The sequence below is a fragment of the Doryrhamphus excisus genome, linkage group LG20 (genome assembly GCF_037039965.1).
Source record: "Doryrhamphus excisus strain RoL-2023G ecotype Guam linkage group LG20, RoL_Dexc_Guam_v1.1, whole genome shotgun sequence".
In the NCBI taxonomy this organism is placed as follows: domain Eukaryota; kingdom Metazoa; phylum Chordata; class Actinopteri; order Syngnathiformes; family Syngnathidae; genus Doryrhamphus; species Doryrhamphus excisus.
This window is the reverse complement of record NC_136376.1, coordinates 2,282,537-2,301,669: the sequence shown is the minus strand read 5'-3', so window position 1 is coordinate 2,301,669 and position 19,133 is coordinate 2,282,537. Positions and strand designations below refer to the sequence as shown.

The 19,133-nt window shown below is 41.7% G+C and overlaps 2 protein-coding genes and 1 long non-coding RNA gene across 5 annotated transcripts; 2 read left to right on the top strand and 1 right to left on the bottom strand.

Annotated features, from left to right (window-relative positions):
• Positions 1-4,709: 4,709 nt before the first annotated feature.
• LOC131107836 (uncharacterized) lies at positions 4,710-7,926 on the bottom strand. Its single transcript, XM_078799415.1, has 8 exons — positions 7,690-7,926; positions 7,553-7,616; positions 7,408-7,477; positions 7,201-7,274; positions 6,870-7,121; positions 6,723-6,784; positions 5,600-6,102; positions 4,710-4,720 (listed from the first exon to the last, which is right to left on the bottom strand). The coding sequence occupies exons 1-7, from the start codon at positions 7,775-7,777 to the stop codon at positions 5,981-5,983; spliced, it is 732 nt and encodes a 243-aa protein (XP_078655541.1). The 5' UTR covers positions 7,778-7,926; the 3' UTR covers positions 4,710-4,720; positions 5,600-5,980.
• Positions 7,927-8,633: 707 nt separating this feature from the next.
• Positions 8,634-18,998, top strand: edrf1 (erythroid differentiation regulatory factor 1). Of its 3 annotated transcripts, none has more exons than XM_058058215.2 (24): positions 8,634-9,057; positions 9,140-9,348; positions 9,424-9,490; positions 9,571-9,696; positions 9,757-10,026; positions 10,102-10,203; positions 10,274-10,395; positions 10,747-10,858; positions 10,928-11,075; positions 11,145-11,256; positions 11,950-12,061; positions 12,145-12,417; positions 12,510-12,581; positions 13,576-13,723; positions 13,799-13,990; positions 14,066-14,266; positions 14,324-14,539; positions 14,613-14,839; positions 17,222-17,380; positions 17,454-17,603; positions 17,987-18,140; positions 18,207-18,322; positions 18,393-18,553; positions 18,618-18,998. In XM_058058215.2, exons 1-24 carry the CDS (start codon positions 8,965-8,967, stop codon positions 18,778-18,780), a joined length of 3,705 nt encoding a protein of 1,234 aa, XP_057914198.2. In that variant the 5' UTR covers positions 8,634-8,964; the 3' UTR covers positions 18,781-18,998. The 3 variants fall into 3 exon arrangements, with proteins under 3 accessions (XP_057914198.2, XP_057914196.2, XP_078643308.1); XM_078787182.1 differs by having other exon boundaries at positions 8,635-9,057; positions 13,802-13,990; XM_058058213.2 differs by having other exon boundaries at positions 14,066-14,539.
• Positions 15,471-16,399, top strand: LOC144894464 (uncharacterized). Its single transcript, XR_013625072.1, has 2 exons — positions 15,471-15,532; positions 16,035-16,399. It is a non-coding gene; the product is annotated as an uncharacterized LOC144894464 (long non-coding RNA).
• Positions 18,999-19,133: the final 135 nt, after the last annotated feature.

Sequence of the window (19,133 nt, the reverse complement as noted above, 5' to 3'; positions counted from 1 at the left end):
CAATAGTATTACATGAGTAGTAGCTATTAGTGCCTTTAAGCAGGTAATACCATAGACAGCTATGGAATATATACTACCCTAAGAGATACTAGAGTAATACACCTTCATCTATTGTTCCATTAGTGCTTCTAATGGTGTGTACACTGACAGGGTTAGTGTGGTGTACAACGACACATTTCTACAGTTATTTCTTTTCCTGGCAAAAAGTCCTCCTGGCGTAAATCTGAGGTTCTGTGACCTTTTAAAAATGCAACGCTATTCTGCTACTTCAGAGGCAAGCTGCTCAATCCGTGAGACTTTTTTAATGCACTTTAAGTCACACAACAAGAAGAGAACAGCTCAGCATTTGCTGATATCTGCTAATGCTGCATGCCACTTGCTTACATGGGGGACACAATAACACAACCATTATTGCAATGATGCATCGTTTGAGCAAAACACAAAGCAGCCTGTCGGGTTGATAGGAAATGATCTTATGATGCAGCTTTGCATTGCTTTAATTTTCCACATTGAACTAACATACTGTAGCAGCAAAGGCGTTCAGTTAAAAAATTGCCAGAATTTACATCTTGCACTGTCGGATCTTAAGGTTTGTTAATAAAATCCTTCCTTTTGTAGAAAGTAAAAATAAGAATAAGGAAAAGGATATAAATAAAACAAGGAATAACAATATAAATATAAAAGTGGCAGGTGCTGTTCGAAATAAGTGTATTTTTTGGACTAGAAGTCACGCCACAAGGCTAAAAATACATACTTAGGTAGAAAAAAAACATACATAAGTCGCACTGGAGTATAAGTTGCATTTTTTGCGGTTAATTTATTTTAACTACTTGACCAAAACAGACATTACATCATCTTGGAAGGCAAGTTCTAACAATAAAAGAATAGAGAACAGGCTGAATAGGTGTAAGATATGCTAACACAATGCTTATTCGGCTACACAAAAAAATAAACATGAACATAAAAGGTGTCCAGTGTTTATGTAACATAAACACTTTTTTCATTTATAAGTCGCTCTGGAGTATAAGTAGCAGGAACAGCCAACCTATGAAATAAAAGTGCGACTTATATCGTATTTTCTGGACTATAAGTCGCTCCGGACTATAAAGTCGCACAAGGCCAAAAATGCATAATTAGGTAGAAAAAAACAGATAAGTCGCACTGGAGTATAAGTTGCATTTTTTGCGGTTAATTTATTTTACTACTTTTAACTACTAAAACAGACATTACGTCCTCTTGGAAGGCAAGTTCTCTGGAGTATAAGTCGCAGGAACAGCCAACCTATGAAAAAAAGTGCGACTTATAATCCGGAAAATACGGTATATGTACATCAAAAACAATAACCTATACAGTAACAAGATGTAGAATTGCAGTAACCAAAATATGGAATTTCAGTAAAAAAAAAATGTAGTTATGGCAGTTATGTTTTTCATCCAATCGTGGTCAAATTGAACACCCACCTTGCTGGTCAGTCCCCTAAAAATGTCTACCAAATTTGGTGGAGATTTGGCTAAACATCATAAAGTTAAAGTATTCCTTTATTGACAGCAATCCAGCACAGGCAACATTGTCACTTTCACAAGCAAATAAATACAGTTTGTGGAAAAAAAAAAAATTAGGACGCTCCATGGGGAATATATCATCTTCGGGTAGCATCTCTATGGCAACGCTATTGCAATAAATGTGTCCGCAAGGCATATAGCTTCATAGTGTCAGAACATTTTCCCCAGCACATCCTTTCTCCTTGCTGTTATGTCAACTGGCAAATCCACCTTTTTTTCCCCCCATTCCTCTTTAACAGGTGCAAAGGCTCTACACTGTGCAACACATCAAAGAATGGTGCACCTGTGCATAAATCACAGCAAATGTTAAGAATTCAGACACCAAAGAGCCTGGATTTGGAGGGCCTTGTTTAATATTCATGAATTGCAAAGCTTCCAGTGCTTGAATTCTTGTTTGCTATACCTCTTTTCTCCTTGATTCTACAAGGCTAACGTGTTGACATAAGCTGGCCTTTAAACCCTCTACCTCAGGGGCGGGCAATTGTTTAGAATTTCGGGGCCACATTGGGTTAAAAAAATGTACATTACCGCTCAAAAGTTTGGGATCACTTGGAATTTTTTTGGGGCAGTCTGAGATCTGGCTTTTTCTTGGCAGTCCTGCTATGAAGTCCAGCATCCTGAAGTCGCCGCTTCACTGTTGATACTGACACTGTCATAACTTTGTCATAAGAAATCATATCTTTAGGAGAATAAAGTAAAAATATTATGGGAATAAATTGATAATTACGAGAAGAACCACAAGAAAGTTGAACTAGTTGGAAAATTTTAAAAATATTTCAAAATATCAAGAAAAGGTTATAATTTTACGATAAAAAATTAGTGACATAGAGTTGAAATATTAAAGACAGTTTTTTATTAACATCATAATATTTTAAGAAACAAACACAAGATAAAGTTGCAATTTGTGGAAGTTATAATATTGTAGGAATGAAGTCATAATATCCGAAAAGAAAATTTATGATGATTATTTACCAAAAAATATATTTAAAAAATTCTTGAAATTTCTTGAAATATACACTTCCACTCAAAAGTTTGGGATCACTTGGAAAAAAATTTTGGGCCAGTCTGAGATATGGCTTTTTCTTGGCAGTCCTGCTATGAAGTCCAGCATCCTGTTGATACTGACACTGGTGTTTGACGGCTACTATTTAGTGCAGCTGCCAGGTGACGACCTTAAACTACACACTCTCAGATATTTGTGCAGCGTTTTTGTGTCCTTGTTAAACCCAGTTTGTGCTGCTCACTGAAGGGAGTAGTTAACAGCATGGTAAGAGATTTTAGTTTTAGTTTTTAGATTTTTAGATGGCTTTTCTAATCATCTATTAGCCTTATAAAATGATGAACTTGGATTAGCAGCCATACCAGGAGATTGATGCAGAGGACTGACAGTTGTTGATAGTAGGCCTCTATGCAAAAATGTAGATTCTTCTTTGAAAATCATCTGATTCATTTTAATTGTTTGTGAAATGGATAAAAATGTTTGTGCAATACATGAAAATTTATTTTTCTTTGGTAAACAAAGACATTTGCAAGTGATCCCAAACTTTTGAGTGGTAGTGTATACAGTAATCAATGATCGAATGCTTAAAATGTTAGAATAAAACACTGAATATCATGAGTATGTGAATGCCCTCGTTTACTTCCCTGGTGACCTTCTTGAAAAGTTTTGCTATAAAGCAAAACCACAGCAAAGAAATCTACCCAATAGCCAATAAAATATCACTTTCTGCAAAACTTTATATATAGAAATCCCTCATCCATGTCCCATTTCTGTCACAATACCGGTGCTTGCGGCCTGCTGTGTAAACATCCACTCTGCTTCATTGCTTTGTCTTTCTGTAGCAGAGCTGCCATAGTCCCTATTATTACCTAAGAGCCAGTATAGCATGAACATGACAAAGTGTAGTCTCTCTCCCTTAAAAAAATAGCATTACAAATCCCACTATACAGCTTTGATGTTATGCAGTTTTTGATGACAAAAAAAAAATTGAAACGGTGTAATGGGCCGGAAATGGCCCTAAGGGCCATAGCTTGCTCTAAATGATGCACACGCACCAAACACAGTCACACACATTATCTAATGACTGTGCTCTCTATACAGTATTGGGAGACAGCCCTCAGTGTGATTGTGTGCATCACTGCAACTAAAACCGGAAATAATCAACACGACAATACGCAAACAAGTGTAATCCAGTTCAATTCCCCGCTCAAGACTGCATGGGGGATCAGCTAATGACTTCGGTTCTCTCAAGTGGATACTTTTAAGTAGCGGCAGCTTCTGTGGAAGCACTCTGGAGAAAGAAAAACAGCTTTTGGACAGAGTGCTGCTGCGGTGAGGCCTGCTCATCTCCCATCGGTGCTTTTGTCGCTCCCATGCTTCCTCCACTAAATGAAACCAAACCAAGACCTCGGTCTGTCGCATATGTTCTTATTAGTGAAAAGAAATTCACTTTTCAGTTTATGAAGCAAATAATCCCATTTAGTTAACTCTTTGGGAGATCTGACACGGTGCTGCTGCCATCTGCTGACAAGTATGTGAACTGCATTGGGAATATTTCAATACATCTTTAATAAAACACTTTTTAACTGCATTACTTGACATTGATGTTGCTAATGTCATTTTTTGAGGTATTTTACATTCATTTCTGTACTGGATGTTTCTATATAAGATATATTTCCCACTTCTTTTGATGAATGCAATTCATGGCCTGATAGATGTTTTAAGGTTGGCGAAGCCCAGCACTTCCATGCTGACGCGCTCAGCGCAGTTGTGTTGTCCGAACCACATGAAATCCCCCCCTCCCTGAGCCAGAGCCAACTCCTCACACTTCTTCTTGTGGTCACGTGCAAAGCGCCTGGCACCGGTTGATACGTCCTCAGTCGGTTTTGGGACAAAGTCATCTCGGTGGACAGTGTTGCCGATGGTGGCGGTGCCTTTGCGGCCATCGTGGCAAAGGCAGAAATTAGATCTGTGCAGACTGATGTCACCGGGGCATTTTCTGCGTCCAGCGCCCTGATAGCCAAGAACGACAGTGTGTGCTTTCAAGATGAAACGTGGAAAAGAGACATGATTTCTTACTTACGTCATCAAAAACAATGACATTGTCTTTGAAGGAAAGCTTGTTGTCGATGTTTGAGACTGGATATGTCCTGGTTTTCTGTAAGCAACAAAGACATTCATTCATTCATTTTGGTGCTGGAGTCTATCCCAGCTGTCTTCGGGCAAGAGGCGGGGTGCACCGTGGACTGGTGGCCAGCCAATCACAGGTCACATATAGACAAAGAACCATTCACACTCACATTAATACCTATGGACAAATTGGAGTCACCGATTAGCAACTAGCATGTTTTTGGAATGTGGGAGGAAACCGGAGTACCCGGAGAAAACCCACGCATACATGGGGACAACATGCAAACTCCACACAGAGATGGCCGAGGGTGGAATTGAAACCGGTCTCCTAGCTGTGAGATCTGCGCGCTAACCACTCGACCGCCGTGCAACAAAGTCATTATGATAATTTTTTTATTAAAGCGCCCCCCGCGACCCTCGTGAGAATAAGCGGTAGAAGATGAATGAATGAATACATAATGTATTGACAATGTAGTTAGATTTACACCAGATTTGATCCAATAGGCTAAAACACTTTTTTTAAGAAAAATATTGCACATTTTTTGTGTTTTTTTATGTCCAAAAATGCAGGCAATCTTCAAAAAATTTAAAAATACAAAAATAGCATGTCTATGATTAGACTTTAAGTTATTAAATAGATTCAATACAGTGAAAAAGACAAGAAATATTGCGGTATCTCACTTTTATGAGAGGGACCGTTTTAGGACCGAGAGGTAAAAGGGAGCCACAAGAATCCATTTTATCAATAGAACACCGACAACGACAATAAGACATCAGAACATTTACATAAAACAGAAATAAATCCTTGATTTCCATTACAGTGGGATCAAATCGTGATTGAAATGCCCATCCTGACATCACACCAATAGAAGCTAATAGAATTATGAAGTATTTTGTTCTTTATTACCTGCTCTATTCTCCATTTGGGGAAGCGTTCAAAGCTCAAAGCCTGTGGCAAAGACGCGTTGACTTGAGTCAGCATGATCCCCGTGCTTGTGGACAGCTCGCGATTCCTGCCCTCATTCCGCGGCACATCTGGATGAGGAAACTGAAGACAAAAATTAAAAAGCAGTACAATCACTTGCTACTGGATACAGTTGGATTGTGGAGTTTTAGCAAATGACATATAATATGAACTTAAAAAATCTGTCCAAACAAGTTATTATTTAACAAAAAATCTTAAGAGTGGAGAGATGTCTTACCCATTTGCCACCGATGGGCTTTGACGAATAATACCGCTTTCCACTTTTTACCATTTTAGCACACATTTAAGCTTGTTGAGTTTCACTCAAAACACAAACACACACACACACTCCCAAGTTAACACCTCATGAAAAACACCGGTGACCATGGAAACATGCTGCCAACAGACGGTGATATGTGATCTCCTTTTGCCACTGAGATAGTGACCTGGAATGCAAAAGGAACAAAACAATTATCTCCAATTATCACTACTTTCTAAAGATTTCATGAATTATTATCGTTACAATTAGCTGAGATTTGTTTTCAACACAGACAAACGAGACACAACACAAAACAGAGAAAGTACATGAGCAAATAACTGACTTTATTTCCACAATACTCAATACAGTAGCGATGTACAACAGAAAACGTACAGCAGTTTAATAGCAAATATAATTTGCCTTAAAACACGTTAAAAGTTGCTTTTTTTCAGGTCAAGAGGTTAAAAATGTTAAACATTATCTAGATAAAAGTCGGCAATAATGTAGCAAATGACGTTACACTTTACCTGGAGAACAGATAGATTTGACAGATGAGCTCATATTGGACAAAAACAAAATAAGATGGCGCTTTAAATGAACGGTGACATCATGAAGTGTGTATTAAAGTGAAACAAGGTACTTTGATGAGGTAGGTTTTCGTCTTAGCGCATCATTCAAAGTCGTAGACTGTAGAACTGAACTGAATGTAACTGAATTATATTAGCGGATTTACTCGACATGCCGTCTTGCTGATAAACCCGCTGAGGTAAATGAGGAGCGCTCAAGAGATGCTTGCGATGGGCTCACCATCTTCTTTCCCTTCCCTGCTACAAAGGTGCTTCCTTAAGTGTCTGGCCAAACGATGCCACCTGGAGAAAGCCACACAACAGGAAGTAATAATGAGTAAAAAAAAAAAAAGCAAATGCCGCATTCAAGCGTCGACTCTCTGTGTACCTCTCCTGCGCATCGTTGTATTTATTCAACCTGGCCGCTTCTTCCTTCTTCTCCTCCATCCAACGCTGCAGCAGCTCCTCTTTATCACGCCAAGCTTGTGATAACGCTTCTTTTAGTCGCTTCTTCTCCGCTTGCAGGGCTTCCAGCTCTTTGGCCTGACACTCAATGGTGAACTCTTGTTTCGAAAGGGTCGCCTTCATGGCGTTACCCCCTTTGGCCAGAGTTAGGGCCTCTTGGCGGTGGCGGGAGACACTGAAACGGTAGTTTTGCTGCTGTAGTATCGCCCACATCAGGTATATTGATGTAACGAGAGAATACAAACGAGAATTACCGTGACTGCCAGTGCTGGAGATCGGCGTCTTTCAAATACAGGACTGTGGTCAAATCGGAGACGGTCTGAGACAACTGTGGAGACAAAAACCAATGCATGAAGACACGGTTAAGGGGGTGCAACAACTGCTGAAACACACTAAGACATTTAACGTCTAATATTTATATCTATATCTTGTTTTTACTTTATTAAAATGGAACAACTCACCTTTTCTGCAAGACGTTCACTCTCTCTGAGCTGTAGTTGAAGTAATCTCACATTGACTCCACCTTCTGAGCTACATGGAAAACATTGCATGTGTCAGTTATAAACAAATAGGACAAACTATTATTACCAAGGAGTCATTTCTAACCTGTTTGAATGGTCATCTTCCAAAAATTGCTGACGAATTTCAAACCTTTCTTCCAAATCAGATACTATAACATTGCAAGATGTTTAAAAGAAATGATAATATTTGAAATAGTATCTACAAATAATAAGGAGTCTTACAGCTGGTAAAGACTCCTTCGTATGGATGTTTCTCTCGTTGGTCTCTGAGTAGCAATCGAGCACGCACTTGATTCTTCCAGCTCCCCATTTTAGTTCACTAGTTCACGAAAAAATAAAAAAAAAAATCCCTTTCAAGGTCACAAACTGGAGTTTGTTCGTGCACTGGTCAAATACAACGGTTGATTGTTAAAATGCTGGCATCAGCTGATGACCGCCTGCCCTGCCCACAGAGCAGGCACGTTGGCGCCATGGCTCCTCCCCCAAACAGCTTCCTAAAATATTTATTATTCATTATTTTAATAATATAATATGACATAAAATTTAAGCTACAGAAAATAAAATACCACTGTTCACTTTTTGTCTTTTTTATTTTGTTCTCAAAAACACGATTTATGTGACGAGAGAAACCGGATGTTGTTTTCTACTTCCGCCTTTACTTAGATTCCACAAGTAAAAGCAGAAAAGTTAATGTACAAACGGCACCTCAATCACGTTGACACCCTTTATTAAATTGTATTTTGTTCCATTTAAAGCATGTTTTTGTATCACGTCACATTATGACATCTCCAGTCCCGTTAAGCTTCATTTTCAACACAACACTCTATAATGATTGAGTTCTCACAGGAAATCGGTACACCCTTTTTCCTGTGTTCTTTAATCATAGATTTAGTTGAAATATTTTACACAAGATGATTGCATCTAGTACTTTCTAGAAGCACGTAGAAAAAATATTCTCAACTTTTCCACAAGAATCGCCGACTGTCAAGTACTTCCGGGTTAGTTCTTCAGTTGCACGCGGTTATTAATATTAAGCCCTATGTAAAATTTACTTAGGTCGTGTAATTTTCATTTTAACATTTTTCTCATGTTCTTTATTCACCGCAAATATAAAATAAATACAAATATAAAATATTTTTTATGTTGTCCAAACCGGAAGTTGTTATGTGTTGTTGTCATAAGACACGTTAGTGGCTGGCTGCTGTTAAGGGGGAGGAGAAGTTGAAGAAATTATTTTGGGACACCGTTTCACTAAGGGCTAGCATTAAAAAAAAGCACGACTCACGTTACGTTTTAATTTATTCATGCGGAATTTTACCATACGTTTCCTGTCTAAAGTAGCGGTGCTGTCGAGGCGCTAGCTAGCTAAACTAAGCTAATAGAAGTCACCAACTTTAGCTACACACAACTAAAGTGTCGCTTAAGATGTTGTCCACGGACTAACCACGCCAGGTAAAGCTTGCCTAGTTCTCTTTATGTTTGTTTCGTGTGTGCGCTATGAGTGCTTCAGCTGGGGACACGGAGCCTGGAATCCCGAAGGATGATACCCAAGAAAGAAACACCATCTCTCCAGCCGACGACAGCAAGCAAGTGGGTATACCGTTATGGATCCGTGCGAGTGTATTCATTCGGAACTAAACAATTCTTTGTGATTGTGATTGTTGTTGTAAAGGACTCAGCTATATGTTCAAGCAGCAGTGAAATCAAGAGCCGGGCTGTTGTCAAGTACTGTGCAGCCCCACCTCCAAGCACATATGCCCTGCTGCAGGAGAAGACTGACCTGAAGCTGCCACCTGCCAATTGGCTGAGAGAGAACTCCCAGCTGGGCAGTGCAGGCACTACCGTGTTGGGCTCCAGCAGCAAAAGCAAGCCATTTTCAAGGTACTACATCACACATGTAATACACACTAAAACACAGTTAGTCACTTTGCAATCGTATCCCCTTTTTTGTGGCAGTTTCGGTATGGCGTATGATTTTATTGACTGCATCGGGGATGACGTCGATGTTGTATCAGACTCAGAGGTGCGTGGAACAGTCACAGACAGACCGGATATGTTTGTATGTGTTGTAGTAATACTGACCTGAACCCCTTACTCACTCAGAACATCAAGAAGCTCTTGAAAATCCCCTACAGCAAGTCCCATGTCAGCATGGCCGTCCACCGCGTGGGTCGCACCCTTCTTCTGGATGAGCTGGACATTCAAGAGCTCTTCATGAGATCCTCTCAGGTACGTTTTTCTGGCCTCGCTTTTTTAGGAATTATAATAAGTGCAGTTTGTGTGTTGCAGACAGGAGACTGGACGTGGTTGAAAGACTTTTATCAGCGACTGATGGATCAGAAGTGGCAGAGGAAAAAGAAGAGCAAAGAGCATTGGTATCAGAAAGCAATCCTGTCCAAGTTCCTCTACTACAGTATTAATGGCGACTGTGCCGCCGAGCCTGTGGAGGACAACTTGAACGATGGTGACGAGGACTGCGGCGCACAGGAGTTCAGCTCTTCGTGGCCCACCACCTTCACCAGCTCGGACACAGAGGAAGAGTCTGCTGCTTGTAAACAGGTAGCGTAGCGCTTATTTAGCATTATCACAAGAAGGTGATGACTTTTGAATGACATTTCATTCCAAACGTTCTAGGAAAGTGTCCCCATGGACAGCAAGTATGCTCTAGGCCAGGTGACTGCGGTACCACAAGAGCAAAACCTGCCAGCGCTTTTTAACGAAGGCGAGAACAGCCAAGTAAGTCCACACAGTCATGATTTGACTTTTTTTCAAGCAATTAATAAATGATATCGGTTTTAATTTGCAGGGTTTAAGGAACGACTTTGTGCGAAACATCATGTGGACCTTTGAGGACATCCACATGTTGGTTGGCTCCAACATGCCGATATTCGGAGGGGGGCGCTATCCAGCAGTCAGCCTTAAACTCAGGTGGGAATTACAGTGAATACAGTGGAACCCGCTTAAAGGTTTCATTATGCTATGCCTCATTCCTTCCCCTCCAAGATTGCATTGAAAATAAATACATAAATAAATGATTGCTGTTTTGTGGTAGATTATGATCTATTATTAGTCAATTATATTGAAATACAAGCGATATGTAGTATTATTCTGGTCACCAGGCAGCAGTAATGACACAAAATATTGTGTAGAGTGTCCAGTTATTAATATTTAAAGCTGAATGACTGCATGTTGTTATTGATTTAATAAAAATGTGTGCCAAAAAAAAAGTGCCATAGCTCAATTTGATATTTCTGTGTTCTGTGTGTTTTTTTTTTTTAGGGACAACAATAAACCGATCAATATCCTAACAGGTATTGACTATTGGCTGGACAATCTGATGTGTAACGTTCCAGAACTCGTCATGTGTTTTCACGTCAACGGCATTGTTCAGGTGAACAACAAATTTTGCCCTAATCTGTGTCTGTAATTTTTTGCAAAATTTAAATCGTCTTCCTTGCAGAAATACGAGATGATAAAAACGGAGGACATCCCCCATCTGGAGAACTCTACTTTTTCCACGAGGGTGGTGAAAGACATCGCGCAGAACATCCTCTCGTTTCTCAAGTCCAACTGCACCAAAGAGGGTCACACCTACTGGCTTTTTAAAGGTGGGAGAAAACATCCGCATTTTCAATGCTTGTTATCGTTTCCTCACTCCTTCGCTTGTTTTTTTTCAGCTAGTGGCAGCGACATTGTCAAGCTTTATGATCTTACGACACTGTGCGAGGAGGCCGAGGAGGAGAAAAGCCACAATCCCTTCACGCTTCCTGTGGCTGTGTTACTTTACAAGTAGGAAAACGTCTTTGTTGTTTACTAGGGCAACAACTCAGTACACTGAATACAATACACTCATCTATACACCATTCGTCATTTGCACTAAAATTAATATATATTCCGGTGTCTGTGCAATATTATGTGTATATCTTGTATATATTGTACATATCTTGTTAAACTGACTTCTTTTTTTACTTTTTGGATACCTTTTTAACGTAACTATTGAAGAAGAAGAAGCTCTCCATTCTCGTTGTACATCTTGTACAATGACAATAAAGGCCATTCCATTCCAGAAGAACAGCTGACAGAGAAATAGAAAGACTGAAAATAATCCATGAAGTCAACAACACAGCAATTTGCTGAGTTAATGCAAGAGCAGATTAATTACAGCAAAGCCCGTCTTACTGGCCCTGGCCAGTGAGACGCGATAAGGGATGGGGAGGAAGCATCGGATGTCATATAGAAATTATATCGCATGATTCCAAATTGTTCAATCAGCTCTATGTTCCACCCTGGGCTCGAACAAGTGTCAGCAGAATGCGAGTCGAGAGCGCAAACTGGACTGTAAACTCGACGTCCAGTGGAACTCATAAGGTGTAGTGAGGGAGTTTCTCCAATGTACATCTACACAACCGCACTAGCTGCCACCCGTTATTATTGTATTTATTTATTTTTTAGCAATTAAGTTTGTGTCTGTCTCCGCTCCAGAGTGGCATGCAACCTGATGCTCAAGGCCAGTGAAAACAGAAAGCACTACGGCACAATACGAACTCTACTTTTAAACTGCGTCAAGCTTCTGGACCAGGACAGGCATCCACAGGTAAGCTTCGGAGACAGCATCCTATTTCCGTGTTGAGTTCAAAGTTTACTGCAATGGTCCGGCTCGCTTCTCCGAATGTGCAGATCATCGCCTCGGCCCACTACATGTTGTCAGAGCTCTTCCAGCTGGATGAACCTCAGGAAGACGACGACGGAGGCGAGTCGCTCCGGGCTTGTGGCTCAGAGGACAGCTACAGTAATGACGGCCGCGAGGAAGACGAGGACCTGGAGGAGGACAGCGATGACAGCGGCTCAGGCAGTAACAGCCCTCAGAACGACAGTAAAGCCGTGGCTGTCATCCGCTCTGTCGGAGAGCTATCTGTCCCGGAGAAATACAAATCCACTCAGCTGATCCGAGTCAGTGTTTTGCAGTTTCTCCTAATTTGTTATGAGTTATCTTTTTTTCCAAGCATAAAAATTGGACACCGAGTTTGTTTTTGTCTTTGCAGCCTGGTTGTGCGTTCCCGGTTTCACAAGACAAAGAGGAGCGATGCAGACACGTCCTAAACTACGTATTAAAGGCAAGTCTACAGGATTGCATTTCGATTCAGGAGAATACCACATGTCTTCAAATGGTAGCCTCCACAGTGCCTCGATTAAGTGCAGAGTTCGTCACGTACTTAAAGATATAAACAGCTTTGTGGTGGCCGTAATTACAATTGTACAAATCTCATTATACAGGTATTACAATTATGCACGATAATGCTGATCTATTTTTGTGCAATTTTCAAAACGTACTTAATTCGTTTTACTCCGGTTTCCTTCCACATTCCAAAAACATGCTAGGTTAATTGGCAACTCCAAATTGTCCATATGTATGAATGTGAGTGTGAATGGTTGTTTGTCTATATGTGCCCTGTGATTGGCTGGCCACCAGTCCAGGGTGTACCCCGCCTCTCGCCCAAAGTCTGCTGGGATAGGCTCCAGCATACCTCCGCAACCCTAATGAGGATAAGTGGAATAGAAAGATGGATGGATGGAACTTGAAAATATATTTTAAACTATTTATTCATATATTATAATTTATACAATAAAATATCATTTTAGCATATTCATTCATTTTCTACCACTTATCCTCACGAGGGTCGTGGGGGTGCTGGAGCCTATCCCAGCTGTCTTCAGGCGGGAGGCGGGGTACACCCTGGACTGGTGGCCAGCCAATCACAGGGCACATATAGACAAACAACCATTCACACTCACATTCATACCTATGGACAATTTGGAGTCGCCAATTAACCTAGCATGTTTTTGGAATGTGGGAGGAAACCGGAGTACCTGGAGAAAACCCACGCATGCACGGGGAGAACATGCAAACTCCACACAGAGATGCCCGAGGGTGGAATTGAACCCTGGTCTCCTAGCTGTGAGGTCTGCGCGCTAACCACTTGACTGCCGTGCAGCCTGAAACAAATTTACAAAGCATATTTTATATTAAATGTTGTTTTATGTGGGAAAAACAACAAAATAATAAATATGACTATGGTATATTTGATATATTATTAAATGGCTGCACAGGGACTGAAGGCAGTGGATGGGAGCATCAAAAAAGAGAGCGATCTCCCGGCGGTGGACCCCAACATTCCCATTCCTCTGAAGTATGAGGACCGAAGTGCCGGCAGAGGCAACGCTGCAGAGAAAGGCGTCTCTCCTCTTCTCGAAAGAGGTCAGTCTGTTTCCTGACGTACCGGAATAACGCCAGCAAGGTAAAGCAGCACCCAACTCTCTTTCTCATTCTCAGTAGGACCCTATCAGGCCGACCAGAAGCACCCAACACGCTCGGGGATGATTCCCGGCACCTGGCAGCACCAAATGAAGCTGCAGCTCTTCCTCAAGGCCTCCAAGGCGTACTACGTCTTGTCTGACGCGGCCACCAACCTGCTGAAATACGGCCGAGCCTTGCGCTACATCAAGCTGTCTCTGCAGTGTTACGGTATTGAACCCTGATCCGATCGATGCCTCCATGTCATTTTGTGGTCATTTCGCTCTTCTTTTATCTTCTCTCCAGATGCTTACTGTTGCATCGGCGGCGCTCTCCACCCGCACGTGCTCATGTTCCACAGCCAGTGCCTCTCTCTGTGCGGGGACATCCAGCTGATGTTGGCCCAGAACGCCAACATCAGGGCGGCTTACCAAGAGGAGTACAGCTACCAAACCAAAGAGGACCAGGAGATCCTGCACAGCCTGCACCGGGAGAGCAGCTGCCAAGGTCAGCCGTTGGATGCTCGTAGCTTCCCGACCGTTACTCACGTTTGCCATCCCTCAGCCTTCAACATGGCGACAGACCTGGCCATGGACCCCGAGTATCAGCTGTTTGTCAGCGGCAAGTGCTACGAGGCCGCCTACGAGCTGCTCGTCTCGCACACTTTGAAAGACGACGCCTCCGATCAGCTGGCTCAGGTGCTCAAACGTCTGGGAAACATCCGCAACGAGATGGGAGTCTACTACATGAACCAGTCGGCCGCATTGCAGACTGAGAAAGGTGAGACCGCCGTGGGGCGGGAGGGGTGTCCGGACACATTGCCGAGGCTAAACACGGGGCTTTCCCTTGGCAGCGAAGACCTTGGTGTCGGTCGCCGAGCAGGAGATGTGGAAAAAGAGTTTTGCCTTTTTCGAGAAAGGCATGAAGGACTTCGAGGCCATCGGGGACAGCACCAACAAGGCTTTGCTGCTGTGCAACACGGGCAAGCTGATGAGAATCTGCGCTCAGGCTCACTCTGGTGTCCCTGCCGATGACAGCAGGGGGGAGTTCTCCCCCGAAGAGGCTCTCTACTACCACAAGGTGTCATTCTCTCCCGCCATCGCAATGCCACCATAAACCGTATTTTCTGGACTATAAGTCGCTCCGGAGTATAAGTCGCGCAAGGCCAAAAATGCATAATTAGGTAGAAAAAAACATACATAAGTCGCACTGGAGTATAAGTCGCACAAGGCCAAAAATGCATAATTAGGTAGAAAAAAACATAAGCCGCACAAGGCCAAAAATGCATAATTAAGTAGAAAAAAACAAACATAAGTCGCACTGGAATATAAGTCGCACAAGGCCAAAAATGCATAATCAGGTTGAAAAAAACATACATAAGTCGCACAAGGCCAAAAATGCATAATTAGGTTGAAAAAAAACATACATAAGTCGCACTGGAGTATAAGTCGCACAAGGCCAAAAATGCATAATTAGGTAGAAAAAAAACAAACATAAGTCACTAATTAGGTTGAAAAAAACATACATAAGTCGCACTGGAGTATAAGTCGCACAAGGCCAAAAATGCATAATTAGGTAGAAAAAAAACAAACATAAGTCACTAATTAGGTTGAAAAAAACATACATAAGTCGCACTGGAGTATAAGTCGTACAAGGCCAAAAATGCATAATTAGGTAGAAAAAAAACAAACATAAGTCACTAATTAGGTTGAAAAAAACATACATAAGTCGCACTGGAGTATAAGTCGCACAAGGCCAAAAATGCATAATTAGGTAGAAAAAACATACATAAGTCGCACTGGAGTATAAGTCGCACAAGGCCAAAAATGCATAATTAGGTAGAAAAAAACATAAGTCGCACAAGGCCAAAAATGCATAATTAGGTAGAAAAAAACATAAGTCGCACAAGGCCAAAAATGCATAATTAAGTAGAAAAAAAACAAGCATAAGTCGCTAATTAGGTAGAAAAAAAACATAAGTCGCACTGGAATATAAGTCGCACAAGGCCAAAAATGCATAATTAGGTAGAAAAAACATACATAAGTCGCACTGGAGTATAAGTCGCACAAGGCCAAAAATGCATAATTAGGTAGAAAAAAACATACGTCGCACAAGGCCAAAAATGCATAATTAGGTAGAAAAAAACATAAGTCGCACAAGGCCAAAAATGCATAATTAAGTAGAAAAAAAACAAGCATAAGTCGCTAATTAGGTAGAAAAAAAACATAAGTCGCACTGGAATATAAGTCGCACAAGGCCAAAAATGCATAATTAGGTAGAAAAAAAACAAACATAAGTCGCACTGGAGCAAAAGTCGCACAAGGCCAAAAATGCATAATTAGGTAGAAAAAAACATACATAAGTCGCACTGGAGTATAAGTCGCACAAGGCCAAAAATGCATAATTAGGTAGAAAAAAACATAAGCCGCACAAGGCCAAAAATGCATAATTAAGTAGAAAAAAACATACATAAGTCGCACAAGGCCAAAAATGCATAATCAGGTTGAAAAAAACATACATAAGTCGCACAAGGCCAAAAATGCATAATTAGGTTGAAAAAAACATACATAAGTCGCACTGGAGTATAAGTCGCACAAGGCCAAAAATGCATAATTAGGTAGAAAAAAAACAAACATAAGTCACTAATTAGGTTGAAAAAAACATACATAAGTCGCACTGGAGTATAAGTCGCACAAGGCCAAAAATGCATAATTAGGTAGAAAAAACATACATAAGTCGCACTGGAGTATAAGTCGCACAAGGCCAAAAATGCATAATTAGGTAGAAAAAAACATAAGTCGCACAAGGCCAAAAATGCATAATTAGGTAGAAAAAAACATACATAAGTCGCACTGGCGTATAAGTCGCACAAGGCCAAAAATGCATAATTAGGTAGAAAAAAACATAAGTCGCACAAGGCCAAAAATGCATAATTAAGTAGAAAAAAACAAACAAGTCGCACTGGAATATAAGTCGCACAAGGCCAAAAATGCATAATCAGGTTGAAAAAAACATACATAAGTCGCACAAGGCCAAAAATGCATAATTAGGTTGAAAAAAACATACATAAGTCGCACTGGAGTATAAGTCGCACAAGGCCAAAAATGCATAATTAGGTAAAAAAAAACCAAACATAAGTCACTAATTAGGTTGAAAAAAACATACATAAGTCGCACTGGAGTATAAGTCGCACAAGGCCAAAAATGCATAATTAAGTAGAAAAAAAACAAGCATAAGTCGCTAATTAGGTAGAAAAAAAACATAAGTCGCACTGGAGTATAAGTGGCACAAGGCCAAAAATGCATAATTAGGTAGAAAAAAACAAACATAAGTCGCTAATTAGGTTGAAAAAAACATACATAAGTCGCACTGGAGTATAAGTCGCAGGAACAGCCAACCTATGAAAAAAAGTGCGACTTATATTCTGTAAAATCCGGTACATTTGTCTTCCTATGACACCAGGCTATAGACTACTATCTGCGGGCCATGAGGTCGCTGTCATGCCGGGAGAACCACCAGGCCGTGTGGGACAGCGTCAACTGGGAACTGTCCACTACTTATTTCACTCTGGCTACCCTCCTGCAAGACTACGCCCCGCTCTCCAGGAAGGCTCCGGAGCAGGTCAGTTTTCACCACGCCCGCCATCTTATCCGCTTCATCTCCCCGTCAGCATTCCCCCCCTCCCCCTTCCCAGATCGAGCGGGAGGTGACGGAGTCCATGATGAAGTCGTTGAAGTACTGCGACCTGCAGACCGAGTCGGCACGCCAGCCGCTGTACCAGTACAGGGCGGCCACCATCCACCACCGCCTGGCCTCCATGTACCACAGCTGTTTCCGCAACCAGGTGGGAACAGCATTCCCAACTGTTTACTGAACACGCTAAACAAATATGCATCAAATGCGTGATGATATTAACCTTCCTCGGTTCTGCGCCATCACCGGAACCTTGTGCATGACAAGTTTTGTACTAAGCCGCAACGTCTTTTTTTTTTCTGACTTCGAACAAAAAAACACACACGGCCTGAAGAGCCTGGGAGGCTGGTCTATATTCCATTTCTTTCTCTATGGTTATAATCATACTTTTCTTCTTTGCTGTTACTGCTACCCTTTATGATCCCAAAAATGTAAATGTTGTACTAGAATTGCTACTTATGATATATTTTTCTCATATTGTGGACAAAGTAAGTTTTACGTGCAAACGCTTAAACGAACGTTCGTGCGGGGCAGGTCGGAGATGAACGCCTAAGGAAGCACCATCGCAGCCTGGCCGAGCTGCACTACAGCAAGGCCGTCTATTTGTTCCTCAGCCTCAAAGACGCGCCCTGCGAGCTGCTCCGCGCACTCCTGGAGCGGGTGGCCTTCGCCGAGTTCACCATGGCGGGTACGTGGATTACGACCGGAAACCTCATTTGGTTTCATACACAACTCACCTTTTGTGTCTCCGCAGCTCAGAACAGCAGCGCCGCGAAGCAGAAGAGCCTGACTGCGGCTCTGGACATCATGGCGGAGACCCGGTTTGCTTTCCAGATGATTCACGCGGAAATCCTGGAGGAGCAGAGAGAGGTATGCACTCGAGGTCGGCAAGCAGTCTTCACGCACTAACCTGTCATCCATCTTTTGTGTCCCTCCGCAGGGAAGCCAGGCAGATATTTTACCGTCTCCTGCATCCGACTCATCGACATCAGGCCTGAACCTCCAGGAAGTGACGAAGCTGATTGTTCTGTTCGAGTCACGCTTCTCCGACCTGCTCCTGCAGCTAATAAAACTCATGGCTAAAACCAAACGGAAACCCAGGTGAGATGGTCCGCACCTTCTTTTTCTGGCACAGAACCTCACACGAATTTGTGTGTGTTGACAGCAAAAGCGACGAGGAGCTGCTGAGAACCTACAAGAACATTTACTCCAAGCTGCTACGCTGCGACAAAAACACGCCGCTGCTCGCCAGAGTCCAGCTGTACGCTGAGCTCCTGCAGCTGCTGGCGCCGCAAACTGGAAGAGACGACAACACCGATATGGCGTGACATCAGTAAACGCATCACGACGATTTCTAAATGAACTGGTCGCTTTGATGCCAGGAAAAGCTTTTTATATTTTTGATATGCAGAGCTTCCATTGATGCTGGAAACAATTAAAAGTGTCTTTTTTTGACATTTCAACAGTGCAATTGTGTAAATTGTGTTATATAGTATGGCCGTGTTTGCTGTGACATTGAAATTAAAAAACATGCACCTTTTCAACATTTGTCCAACCTAATTATGGTATTTTATATTTATATTGTAGTAAAATACATTTCGTGCAGTGACTATTTTGTCCGGTAGAGGGCAGAATTGAGACAATACCGGAGGACCTGTGGTTCGTTCTTTAGGCGATTAAC

Excerpts from the sequence above, each read along its gene's own strand:
- LOC131107836 (XM_078799415.1), bottom strand. The coding sequence starts at position 7,777 with ATGGGGAGCTGGAAGAATCAAGTGCGTGCTCGATTGCTACTCAGAGAC. Across the intron at positions 7,617-7,689 it reads CGAAGGAGTCTTTACCAGCT|TATCTGATTTGGAAGAAAGG; the intron begins GTAAGACTCCTT and ends GCAATGTTATAG. Across the intron at positions 7,478-7,552 it reads GAAGATGACCATTCAAACAG|CTCAGAAGGTGGAGTCAATG; the intron begins GTTAGAAATGAC and ends TTTTCCATGTAG.
- edrf1 (XM_058058213.2), top strand. The coding sequence starts at position 8,965 with ATGAGTGCTTCAGCTGGGGACACGGAGCCTGGAATCCCGAAGGATGAT. Across the intron at positions 9,491-9,570 it reads ATGTTGTATCAGACTCAGAG|AACATCAAGAAGCTCTTGAA; the intron begins GTGCGTGGAACA and ends TTACTCACTCAG. Across the intron at positions 14,540-14,612 it reads CGCATTGCAGACTGAGAAAG|CGAAGACCTTGGTGTCGGTC; the intron begins GTGAGACCGCCG and ends TTCCCTTGGCAG.